Below are 13639 nucleotides of genomic sequence, written 5' to 3'. Positions count from 1 at the left end.
TCCCCTTTGATTCTCCTGCCTGGGTGCTTTGATCATTCTGTTTCCGCACCTCACAAAGGGACAAAGTGGTGGTGAAAATTAAGAAGGAAAAGGGTGGGGGGGGGAAGGAAGCCATTTGCTTTGAGGGGGAGAGGCTTTGCAATTAATAGTGCCTAGATAAGAAGATATTTGCTAGCAGATGGCGGCTGTTAATGGAAGTGTTCAATTGGGAGGCTGTGAGGTGCCCATTAATGTTTGAAAAAAAAGATAATAGAAGTCATAAATAGGTGGTGTTATTAACTGGAAATTTTGTGTCAGCTAAAATCTGACCCTTTTGTCTTTTATTTTGCTGGAGAGAGCGAGAGCTTCTAATCCAATTCGGGGAAATATATATGATTCAAGAGATGAAAGGAGGGCTCACTTCTTGCCAACTTTTCACAAGCACACTGCAGCTTGCCCATTGAGCCATGAGCAAGTAAGACACCTGTGAAACTGGAATGAAATTGTCACCCTACTTGGGTGTTCACATGAGAACAATCATGCATTAAAGAGGGCAGGGCTGGATTTAGGTTTGATGAGGCCCTCAGCTACTGAAGTTAACGGGGCCCTTTATATGTCCAGCTGTCCTTTGTCAACAACAAATTGTTGCTGTTTTTGTGTGTTGAATATATGTTATATGGTTATTTATGGACCTAATAGGTATCTCAAGCCATTTGCTGATGTTGCCGTGCAACCAGTCCATGCAGAATGTAGGCACCCTATATATAGAAATGAGCAAACCAGTGATATTTTAGGGAGCAGGCTAGCAGGCAAGGCCCATGACTTACACCATAGGAGCCTACACAACACAAAACACTGTTGCTGCATGTAGGTTTTATTTTATTTGTTTTTTAAGGAGCCACGTACCTATGGGACCGCCACTCCTGATATGCCCCATGGAGGACCTTAAGGTCCACAAATGACAACACATTGGAGGTCCCAGGTCGCAAGGTGGTTAGATTGGTCTCAACTAGGGCCAGGGCCTTTTCAGTACTGGCCCCGACTTGGTGGAACGCTCTGTCACAAGAGACTAGGGCCCTGCGGGACTTGACATCTTTCCACAGGGCCTGCAAGACAGAGCTGTTCCACCTGGCCTTTGGTTTGGACTCAGTCTGACCTATAGTTTCCCTCCTCTTCTGGTTTTGATCTATGGGCTACTATTAAAATGAGGGTGCATTTTAAATTATATTTTAACCTGTATTTTAAATTGGTTATTTATTTATTTATTTAATTGTAATTTTACTGGTGTTAGGTGCCCTGAGCCCCGCTCTGGCCAGGGAGGGCGAGGTATAAATGAAAAAAATATTTATTTATTTATTTATTTATTTATTTATTTATTTATATTATTATTATTATTATTATTATTATTACTATTATTATTATTATTATTACCATATTTTTCACCCTTTAAGACGCACCGTCCCATAAGGCGCACCTAGTTTTTTTGGGGGGAAATAAAGGGACCCCAGCCCCCAAACAGGCAGCTCTCTGCAAGCTGTGGGAGCCCAGCGCTGGCTCCCGCTGCTTGCGGAGAGGTCCGCGAAGCCTGGACGCGCTGAGCTCAGTGCGCACAGGCTTCAGCATGCAGGCAACTCTCCTCAAGCAGCGGGAGCGCTCCTGCTGCTTGCGGAGAGGTCCGTGAAGCCTGGACTTGCTGATCTCAGCGCGCGCAGGCTTCAGCATGCAGGCAACTGTCCTCAAGCAGCGGAAGTGCTCCCGCTGCTTGCGGAGAGGTCCGCGAAGCCTGGAGAGCGAGAGGGGTCAGTGCGCACTGACCCCTCTCGCTCTCCAGGCTTCAGCGAAAGCCTGCATTCGCCCCATAGGACGCACACACATTTCCCCTTCATTTTTGGAGGGGAAAAAGTGCGTCCTATAGGGCGAAAAATATGGTATCTTATATTTTAGAAATGTACAGTACATCCAGTTTTTCCCCTTTAAATTTTTTGGGGGCCCCCAAGAGAGTGGGGCCCTAAGCTATAGCTTGTTTAGAATATACTGTATTTTTTGCTCCATAAGACGCACCTAGTTTTTAGAGGGGGAATGCAAGGAAAAAAATATTCTTTAAAGGGAGTGCTGAGCAGAGCCTGTATGCATCCCAGGCTCTGCTCAGCACTCCCTTTCACGAGCCACGTGGAGCGTGTGTGCGGCGCTTGCAGGCTTTTCCCCGAGGAGGAAGAAGGGCAGCCTGTCACTGATGGGTTGCCCTTCTCCCTCCTCGGGGAAAAGTCCCCAAGAGCCTCAAGCACGCTCCACACGCTCTTTAAAGGGAGCACTGAGCAGAGCCTCCCGCCTGCATTCACTCCATAAGACGCACACACATTTCCCCTTACTTTTTAGGAGGGGAAAAGTGTGTCTTATAGAGCGAAAAATACGGTACGTAAATCTGGCAGTGATTAGAGGAGGGGCTACTATCCAGCCAGCAACTGGGAGTTAGAATGGTGCTGGCTGAGGTGAGCCCTTACTCCACCAGTTACACAAAAAGCTGGGCTTTCGTATCTCCCACCTCAAAATCGGGAAGCAGCACTTTAAAACAAAAGGGCACAGCAAATGAAAACAGAAGTTCATAAGAAAACAAGAACATCTTGGTTGGAGGGTGGGCGGGTTATCATCCCTGACGTATTTATTGTGCCATCTTGCAACTTTTCTCTTCATTGCACCGCGCACCAACCTCACCTCACCTGCAATCCATATTCCCTCCTCAACTTGTTTCCCTTTCTCTGCTTTTTCCTTAATTGATCACGGAAGGAATTTGCCTTTAATAGGCCATTTGCTTTCTACAATCCACCTTTCCCGAGCCAAGCAAAATGCAAGAGAACTTCAGGGAGGTGGTTTATTATTAGGATAATTTATTGCGATGGAGCCAGTCGGGAGGCCTTGGGAAGCAAACCATATCTTCACGATAAGCATTTTTAATTTTCCGTCTCCTTCCTCTGCCCCACAAATCTCCTGGCCTTCAAAAGTGGCATTAGCCCTTCACAAAACTTCTGAGGATTTTTCTGGGCCCTGCCCTCCTAGATCCAGCATTCCTTTCTCAAGCTCTCTGTCAAAACCCAATAGACATCTGAGACAATCTTTCCCCATATATCCTCTGTCTTTCAATGTCTCCCTCCCCATTCTCCTGAGAGGCTGTTTCTGGTTTCACTTGCCCTCCCATAACAGAGATGTGCTAAAAAAAAGAAATAAGAATTTGCATCACAAAAGAGGGCACCAGTTTGTGTATGGCAGTTTATATGTATTGCCTCTAACTTAGGACTCAGCTATACAGCTGCAAATAAAATGTTTTCAATGAGCTGTAAAGTGCAATATACAAATTTGACACTAGATGGCGACAGTGAGCTATGCCAAATTCAATGCATTTTTCAAAACTTTTTTTAAAAAAAGCATTTTCACAGCGTTTTTTTATATGTGTGTAGATTCCACCTTAGAAATGATTGCTGCAAATAATCTCCAACTGCCACCGCAACTGTGTATGGGCAGTTTTAAGGCCTCTCCTGAGTGTCTTTAAAGCAGACTTGGCCTGAACAGAGGACACTTTCAAGTAGAGAATTGTCTTCTTCAAACTCTTCAAAACAGAGGGCTGTCCTCTGTAAACTAGGGCATATAGCCACCCCAGATATGATGCCTCGGGGGGGGGGGGATGGCTACAGGGGCTGGCAAGCCAGAAACCTTTGCAATGGATGGGTTGTGATCAACACAGGGTGCAGCGAGTCAGAGTTCAGTACATGTTTGCTGGCTGAGGTAAAATATAAATCTTACATGCTCCATCCCTTTAAAAGCTGGTTATTTCGTGAGGGATGGCTGCCGACTGCTCACTTGGCCTCATGGTTGCCCGATAGTGCATTTTGAATCCTTTTCCAGGACCTCAAAAGTTTCAGTTGTTGCTGACAAGTCACATACGAGGGGAGGGAAATTGTACTCAAAGCTGCCGCCCTTTTATCACACAGCAGTACAGAGGCCATTCCACCTCACGGAAGTGCCTCAAAGAACCATGCTGGCCATGCTTTGTGGCAATTTCTCACCCTCGCATAAAACAGCAACAAAGCCAGACGTATCAGCCGTCGCTCATGAATGATCTAGGCTTTAAAGCAGAGCTCTCCGAACTTTTCACGTTGGCGGCACGCACTTTTTAGATGCATCATTTCACAACACAGTACAGTGGTACCTCGGGTTAAGTACTTAATTCGTTCTGGAGGTCCGTTCTTAACCTGAAACTGTTCTTAACCTGAAGCACCACTTTAGCTAATGGGGCCTCCTGCTGCCGCCGTGCTGCCGTAGCCCGATTTCTGTTCTTAACCTGAAGCACAATTTCTGGGTTAGCGGAGTGTGTAACCTGAAGCATATGAAACCTGAAGCGTATGTAACCCGAGGTACCACTGTAATTCAGACCTTAAAAAACCTTGTGCTTGCCCCTCCTCAGTTTGTCCCAGGCAGCTTCCATCTTGTTTACTCCTCAGTTTCCCCTCATCTCTCTCCACATTGCACAAAGAAGTCTGACTCACCTCCTGTGTGATGCATAATTTCCTGTTATGTGGCCGGAGCCGTCACAGCCGGGCGTTGGGCACCTGAAGAAGGATAAAAGAAAGAGAAGCAGCTGAGGAACAAAGCTGCAAACCAATGGTGGCATTCAAGTCAATCTACGTCAAATGACACCGGCACGACTGCTGTCCACCTGTTTGTCTTCAGCTTCCACAGCAAAACAAGGATAAAATGTTTGGGGTCTCCCTCTCTCGCTACTGAGCTATTTGTCAGTGTTTCAGACCTTACATGTGTTATGTACTAAAGTTCTCACCCTGGGCCAGCAGGGGGATACTGTAGATAGTTATGCAAATAAGGGATTGAAAGTGATTGGATAGTTTTAGAAAATTGTTACAGTTACGTTGTACTGGAGCTCTATATAAGCAGGCTAACTGAGCCCTTCAGTTCAGTTCTGGCCTGTGAATAAACAAGAGCTGTTTGAAGAATCGCTGTGTCGTCTGATATGTTCACCCACAACTTAACAACATGGATTTCCAGGCAGTATCAAAGAAGAAAATGCAAAAATAACAGAAGTAGATGCACAATCCTATTCAATGCTCCGTGGCTATGGCTATAGGATGGGTATGGGAAACCTGCTGAAAACGAGAGGATTAAGGCAGTGTTTCCCAACCTTGTGCCTCCAGCTGTTTTTGAACTACAATTCCCATCATCCCTGACCACTGGTCTTGCTAGCTAGGGATGATGGGAGTTGTAGGCCAAAAACATCTGGAGGCACAAGGTTGGGAAACACTGGATTAAGGCTTGCGATGGAACGAAAAATGCAACCATTTCCCTACGCTCATCTTTACCAAATTCAAATTTCAACGTAAGCAAACAGTCTTTATTCAATTGTACGGAATACGGGTCTAGGGAGCAAAGCTCTCCTCCAATGGAAATCGCCAACACAACTTGAAATTCATTGTTCTTATCAGTAAGAAAATGTTTTCGAATACGAAGCAGAAATTTCTGGTGCTTCACTCACCTGTCTTCCTCTTTAGTGCTGCAGTGGGCAGAAGGTGGGCAGACAACTCTGACCTGATGCCCTGCAGAGCTACACTTCTACATCAAGCATTATTACTAAAGGAAAAGATGAGAATGTGGCTACTTTGGTGGCCTGAGTTCTGAGAAGCAAACCTTGAACTTGGTTTCATTTCTAAGCTTGGTTGCTTAAGAGGAACACGATGCGTTCTCCCATTTCCACCTCGTTGCTTCTTCACTGTCACTGATGTATAGAAATGTAAGCTTTGCCACTCATAACTCTTAGTATTTGCTACTCTGTCTCTGCATATCATGGGCACCTATGCTTCATCTCACAAGGGGATGGTGTGTTTTTGCTTCCTGCCTTTGAATGTTGTTGTAACCCTCCAAATGTTGCTGAAGTACAACCGATTGAGGCTGTTGGGAATTGGTCTCCAACAACAACTGGAGGGCAACATGTTTGGTGCCCATTGTTGAAGGAGATGCAAATGTTGGCATTTGCCACCAAAGTAGCCACATTCTCATCTTTTCCTTTAGTAATAATGCTTGATGTAGAAGTGTAGGAGCTTTGTCACTGAATTGTAGCTAGCTATGAATAGTCAGGGGGACACGGGTGGTGCTGTGAGCTAAACCACAGAGCCTAGGGCTTGCTGATCAGAAGGTCGGTGGCTCGAATCCCTGTGACGGGGTGAGCTTCCCGTTGCTCGGTCCCTGCTCCTGCCAACCTAGCAGTTTGGAAGCACGCCAAAGTGCAAGTAGATAAATAGATACCGCTCCAGCGGGAAGGTAAACGGTGTTTCTGTGTGCTGCTCTGGTTCGCCAGAAGTGGCTTAGTCATGCTGGCCACATGACCTGGAAGCTGTCTGCAGACAAACACTGGCTCCCTCGGTCTATAGAGGGAGACGAGTGCCGTGACTGGACCTAATGGTCAAGGGTACCTTTACCTTTATCTTTATGAAAGGTCAAGCGACCTAAAAATGCCTAATCTGCAGCTGCTTTCAACTAAAAATGGAAGGGAGATCTTGGATCACCCACACCTCCTCTGTTTTGGAATACTGGTGGATTTCAGATTTCAGATTTCCTGCTTTGAGTCTTGAGAATGACAAGTGCACACCAGCTTTTTAGGATCTACTCTACTCTCCCCGAAAAGGGGGAGGAGCTAGAAAAGGTGCCCTATTTACACTGTGATCAACCTCCACTCAGAAACCTATGTCCCCACTGTGGAAGGATGTGTGGATCCAGAATTGGCTTCCACAGTCACTTATGGACTCATTGTTAAAACCGTGTTTATGGAAGACAATCTTACTTGGCTATGAATGATTGCAAAGAAGAAGAAGAAGAAGTATTCTACTGCCCATCAACATATTTTGGCATTTTCTGTGGTGGAAGTTGTGTTGATATCTCCATTTATGAGTCAGACCCAATACTGATGGAGTCCCAGACTCCACAGATCTGTTTCCCACGCCCTTTACTTTTCCTTTCTCTTCTCTAAGACTGTAATCTTTTCCGACTTTAGGTGAAAGACACCTGACAGCATCCTCAGAATTAGGCAATGCTCCTAAGAACACACATTTGTACAGATACATGGAAACAAATGCAGCATTGATCATAAGACAAAATACTAAACCTTTTCCGGTCACGGGGTGGGGTGAGGGAGAAATTGAGTTTAATTCAGTTCACAGTTTCAGGTCTGCTCTTATTTGATCCAAACGCTTTCTCCCATTTCAGCTTTGCAATGAGAAACAACTGAGTAAGGGCACCCTGGCCTTTGACATTCGAGGTGTATGTTTTTGAAGACCCGCCCTATTCTGGTGACTGTAATTTGTTCTCTAAACCGTTTTTAATGTTGTATTTTAAATGGCTGTGAGCCACCCTGGGACCTTAGGGCAACGGGCAGGTAATGAATCACAATCACCACCGTAATTTCACTCTCTTGATTCAAAGTAATACATTGGAAGGGAACACAGTGCACAGAATGCTATTTCTGTTAGCAGAGAGCAGGTACTTCTTAAAATATTTCAAGTTTGAAGAGGTGCAGCCCACACAGCGCTAAATATTTTGGGACATGTTTGGAAGAACTGTAACAAAACATTGACCATTCCAGGACTAAATGACTAAATGGCTGGATGACTAAAATCTCATCTAGCATCTTGAATGGGGAACGTAGTGGGAGACTTGAGGGTAGCAATAATTTGGGGACACAGGGATTATGTTATGCTTCACCTTGCACTAAGGCTCCCCAAGCAACTATTCGCAACTCCTCTGGAGTAATTAACACTGTATTAAGACACTTGGCAGTTCCTGTAGGTTGATTTGAATCAGGGCCACACGTACCTGTGTGAAGAACATTGAATGCAAGTATATAACTTGCTTTCTCAAGGCTTGTTTTGTTGACATTTGATGACTTGCTGCCGAATGAGTGAAATGAAAGCACCGAAACTAATGTGGTTGAGGCACTGTGGCTTGGAATGAAAGAATGAACTCTAATGTGCACAGAATTGTGATCTGCTTCTCTTTCCCCGCGGTGTTATTAAATATCCTGTCAAGACGTTTTGGTCCTATTATTGTATTTTTATTGATATTTGTAAACTGCTCTGGGTAGTTTCCCCTCCTTTTTGGCTGAAGAGTGGGGTATTTTAAAAATAAAATAAAGATAAAAAATAAAAGAAAAGTGAATCATTCAATCATCTCTGAGCGGAAAAGAAGTCTACCAGGCTGGGAAGAACTTACCCTTTGGGGGAAATGAGATCGAACCAATGTATGAAATTGGGCTATGGTGAAATCGGCAGCAAGCTGCATTTGGGCACATTCTGGGCAACAGCACAGTCCAGCTGCGTCTGGCTTTTTAACCATATATTGCGGGTGATTCCAGGCAGGGGCTCAATATTGCAAATGGGTGGTTCAGATATCGCAAGCAGGTTGTCGGCTTAAACCGTCCTCTGCCCCACAATAAGTATCTGTCTGAAATCACCCTGGAAGAACTTTGTGTTCATGTGCAAAGAAATACCGTATTTTTCGCTCTATAGGTCGCACTGTATGATAAGACGCACCTAGTTTGGGGGGGGGGGAGGAAACAAGAAGAAAAAAATTCTGAATCCCAGAAACCAGAACAGCAAGAGGGATCTGGCTTCTGGGATAGCCTCTTGCTGTTCTGGCTTCGGGGACAGCCTTTGAAGCCTCCGCAGGGCAGCGAGGTGCCTTCACCCCATTGCCCTGTGGAAGCTTTGCACAGCTAACCCCAAGCTAGAACCGTGAGATGGAGCGCAGCGCTCCGTCTCCCTGTTTTGGCTTTGGGCTTAGCCGCGCAGCCTGCATTCGCTCCATAAGACACACACACACATTTCCCCTTACTTTTTAGAAGGGAAAAAGTGCGTCCTATAGAGCGAAAAATACAGTAACTTGTTTGGGGATTATTCTAGAGGAGGACCTTCATTTCTTAAACATCCCAGTGCACTTTAGAAATAAACTATCCCTTGTTTAATTATATTTTGAGGGCTACATTCCCCCCAAAAATAATTACTTAGGTTTCACCAAATGGCGCTTGTTTCCCAACAAGCATGTATTTTTTAGTATTAGGATGGATGCATATTTAGCACAATACCCCCTTCTCTCCAAACTGATTCACATAAAAGCACTTTTTGGATCCAGCCTCCATCCATTTTTTCTATTTCTCCCTTGCTTGCATAGGTTGAATGTTAATGGAGTCCAAGTCTCTCAACTATTCCAGCCTAGATTCCAGTTTAGTTCACCATGGCAAAGCATTCCTGATGGAATAGTACTGGTTGGTTGAACTGGATAGCTGGACATTCAGTTCAGGGTTAGCCTGACCGAAAAACATCAAAAGTCACAATGGAGAGAAAAAATTAAGCCCTCAAAACAGTCATGTCAATTGACTTCCGCTGAGAAACAAGTGTTAAAACAACTGTTCATGTGAAGTAACCAGTCATGTGAATGTGAAAACAGGACTGACGGAAATACAACCAAATGACTGATTTTCTTCGCTTACTGGAGACCTTTACATTCACGCTTGAAAAATGCATGTTTTCTTCCTCTTAGATCCCCCATTAAAATTCTTCTTTTGCAAACAGAAATCCTCCTAAAAGTTAACATACTACCCAAGTGCAATTCACCCTAACCCCCTTTCACAAATCACCCTTTTTTCTCAGACTGTGGCAGAAAGTTAATCAACCCGTCCGGGGGGTGGGATGGGGTGGGAAATAGTACTGCTTTATTATCCAAGAAAATTTCTGGCAATGTTGCAATCTCCAAAAGACCATGAAGAGAGAAGTGTGAGGGGGAAAAAAGAAAGACACATCTCCAGGATAGCCAATAAAAAATATAAAAAATCTGCCTGGAGTTCAAAGGAATATATGTATCGGAAGATTCTAAGCCAATGATCTCCTAGCAGCAATTGAATATTATTCAACATGTTGCGTATCTCCCAGCTCAATATTGTTTTGTTTGCATTGGCAGTTTAAGATCAATTTTTTTTAAAACTCACAGGCAGGTTTCTTATTAGCCTTTTTCTAAAGGAAAAGTGCAGAGGGAAGGGAGAAAAAGGCAGAGAGGTAGCGAAAAGGGGGAGAGAGAGAGAGATAGAGAAAGAGAAAGAGAAAGAGAAAGAGAGAGAGGAGAGAGAGAGAGAGAGAGAGAGAGAGAGAGAGATTCAAGTTTAGCGCAAACATACTTGAGGTCAGCAGAGTGGGCAGCCATGAGATTTCTGAGGCTCTTGTCAGCAAGAGGGCAACCAGAAAGGCTGAAAAAGAAGAGATAGAATATTTGGGTAAGCTAAAAAAAAAAAAAAGGTAGGGGAGGTAAAAGAAAAGGGGAAGAGGAAATAGAACCAATGTATCCACACTATTTTTATATTTTTTTTTAAAAAAGAGAGATCTTTAAGAGATTGTCAGAGCCTGAAAGAATAGCGTAGGTAAGGTCAACTAACCTGCGGTGAGAGGCATAATTCCCCGTGATGTGTCCGCTGCCATCACAGCCTGGGGTAGGGCAACTGAACAAAAATAATTATGGGGAAAAAAACGTGAGTGGCAAAAAAAATTAAAGAAACCAGTAAGATTCATGCATATGTAAAAAAATTTAAAAATATAAAAAGGGAGAAGAAAATCCTTCTTCTGTAGAAATCGGGGAGAAAAATTACCATAGGGATTTTTTTTTTAAAGGAGTACAACCACGCTTCTTTTGTAAGCACCATCGATTAGGAAATTTGGCATCTTGTCAGCAGGATGATATATATTTTTATATACAGCTATATAAATTGCATACTCTGGCTAAGGAATTTTGTGCGGGGGGATGTAACTGACTGACATCTTAAGGGCACCCCCACCACGTTGCTTCCCCCCCTTTCCTTTTTATAAAATCAGTATACAATGATTTAAAAGACTTAGGATGAGAACGCTTGAAGGACTGCCTGCACCCATATGCACCTACTATACATTGAGATGTATAGTAAAGGATTTTCTCAGGTGAGGCAGGTAGCTAGCATGGAAAGGACATTCTCAGTGTTGATCTCCCAGCCATGGGATACTTTTCCAAGAAAGGTTTGCCTAGTTCCTACACAGTTGCATTTTTGGCACCAGGTAAAAAAACACAATAAAACAATAAAACACTCAATTTTCAGCCTTAAGTTTTAATTCCGTTGACTGCTTCTATGCTTTTTGTGACATCCTGCCTTGGCGTTCTCTGGTCCATGGGGTCACGAAGAGTCGGACACGACTAAACGACTACACAACAACAAAAGCCTTGTTTTATCGATACAGCGGTACCTCAGTTCTCGAACGTTTCTTTTTTCAAATGTTTTGGAACCTGAACGCCGAAAACCCGGAAGTAAACGCTTCCATTTTCGAACAACTTCCGCTGAGTTTTTTCTTCTTCAGTTTTCTCCATTGACTTTTCAGACCTCCCTTTGCGCCTCGGTTGTCGAACGCTTCGGAAGTCAAACGGTCTTCCGGAGCAGATTACGTCCGACAACCGAGGTACCACTGTATTATTATTTTAACGATTTTGCTGGGTTCCTTGTCCCCTTTTTTTCATGTCTGTCCAACCCCAAAAAGTTCAACAACTTTGGTCAATCGAATGGGTAGATCACTGCCAGGTTTTTTTTTATAACGGGAGTAGATCACAGTCTCTTGGGAGTTGGACATGCCTGATGTAAACCATCCTGGGACATGAAGGAAAGGCAGTTTTATGAATGTCCGTAATTAATGCCGGTGCTCACTTTTAAACTTTTTAAACTGCAGTGAGATTTCCTGGGCCTGCTCCCTGCTTGACCCTATAGATAAAGATGGGACGCCACACATGGGCAGGTCCTGTGTTGTGTTTATGAAGGACTGGTGATGGGAGGCAAGCTACTGAATGGACAGCAGTTCCCCCCTTTTAAAAAATTCTAAAATTCCATGCATTGTGTCCTATTGCTTCCTTAAGCCAGAGGTGGAGCTGGGAGAATGGTGTCTTGTTTTCATCTAGTTCATTATTTTGCTTACGGCAGTAGTCCACCCAATGCCTCTGGGAAGCTTGGATGCAGGGCACAAGAACATCCCCCTATTGTTTGTTCCCAATGTGGTACCTCTGGACACAGAGTTTCTATTAAGCTGACACGGCTGACAGGAGGGGCTTGGATGGAGAAGCAAGGAAAAGAGCAGATAGGTGGTCCTGTAGAAAAGTAAAAGACTCCTGGGAAATGATATATAATGAATTGAAAAAGATGTTTAAGGTAACCTTTGCTAAAAAACCAGAAGCCTTTTTACTTGCACTAACAGGGGATGAAATACCTAGGGAGCTAAAAAGGTTATTTATATATGCTGCTTGCCTGAACTGGAAACAGGAGAAGACATCAAAAAAGAACAGGTAACTAAGATGATGGACTATGCCCAAATGGCAAAGATGACCACAAAGATCAGAGATCAAGATGGGGGAAAAGTTTGAGCAGGAATGGAAGAAATTTATAGGCTGTTAAAAAGACCACTGTAAATATATTAAAACGTTAGCAGGTTTGAGATAACATTTATGTAATTAAATAATTGGAAATTAAGATAAACAAGAGGAAAAACAAGGATATGGAGATAAAAAGACATGCAAGAAATTATGTGGGAAAAGATCGGAACCCAGGGGAGGAGAGGAGGGAAGTCTATATTGTTTCTTTTTTTCTTTTTTGGAAAAGCATTGAATTTATGAATTCTGGGGTTATAAAATTTGAAAATAAAATACCATATTTTTTGCTTTATAATACTCACTTTTTCCCTCCTAAAAAGTAAGGGGAAATGTGTGTGCGTCTTATGGAGCGATTGCAGGCTGCGCAGCTATCCCAGAAGTCAGAACAGCAAGAGGGATCGCTGCTTTCACTGCGCAGCGATCCCTCTTGCTGTTCTGGCTTCTGGGATTCAGAATATTTTCCCCCCTTGTTTTCCTCCTCCAAAACCTCGGTGCGTCATGTGGTCTGGTGCGTCTTATAGAGCGAAAAATACGGTATATTAAAAAAGGAAAAGAGCAGGTAGCGAGTCAAGATTTGGGTGGGTGGATCTGAGGAAGAGATATCGCATTTGAGAAGCTTGCCAGGATGGGTGAGACTTGCGTGAATCTGCAGTAGGAACAAATAAGGCAGTTTTCGGCCTCTTTACAACAACAGCACTTGCACAGCATAAGCCAGACTCCATTTTCACCCTTGATGGTGACCAGGGCCAGATTTAGGTTTGATGAGGCCTTAAGCTACTGAAGGTAATGGGGCCCCTTATATGTCCAGCTGTCCTTTGTCAACAACAAATTGTCGCTGGTTTTTGTTGTTGAATATATGCTATATGGTAATTTGTGGACCTAAAAGGTATCTAAAGCCATTTGCACATGTTGCCATGCAACCAGTCCATGCAGAATGTAGGCACCCTATATATAGAAATGAGCAAACCAGGGATCTTTTAGGGAGCAGGCTAGCAGGCGGGGCCCATGACTTACATCAGAGGAGCCTATACAACACAAAACACTGTTGCTGTATGCAGGTTTTATTTTATTTGGGTTTTTTTTATCTTCTATTTTGGAAATGTACATCCAGTTTTTTCCCCTTTAATTTTTTTTGATGCCCCCAAGAGAGTGGGACCCTAAGCTATAGCTTGTTTAGCTTATACGT

General features: G+C 43.7%; 1 protein-coding gene across 4 annotated transcripts in view; it reads right to left on the bottom strand.

The window, feature by feature from the left end:
- The window catches only part of MYT1 (myelin transcription factor 1), a 166964-nt gene that overhangs the window by 29212 nt on the left and 124113 nt on the right, over positions 1 to 13639 (bottom strand). For 3 of the 4 annotated variants that reach the window (XM_081916679.1, XM_081916678.1, XM_081916681.1), the window contains exons 15-17: positions 10454 to 10516; positions 10199 to 10267; positions 4518 to 4580 (exon numbers count right to left, since the gene is read on the bottom strand). In XM_081916679.1, the coding sequence (XP_081772805.1) occupies positions 4518 to 4580; positions 10199 to 10267; positions 10454 to 10516 (195 nt within the window). The remainder of the gene's footprint in view (positions 1 to 4517; positions 4581 to 10198; positions 10268 to 10453; positions 10517 to 13639) is intronic. The other variant, XM_081916680.1, reaches the window with a different exon arrangement.

This window comes from Podarcis melisellensis (genome assembly GCF_964234715.1).
Source record: "Podarcis melisellensis genome assembly, chromosome: 6".
NCBI lineage: Eukaryota > Metazoa > Chordata > Lepidosauria > Squamata > Lacertidae > Podarcis > Podarcis melisellensis.
Note: the sequence above shows the minus strand (reverse complement) of the source record. Positions and strands in the feature narration are given on the sequence as shown.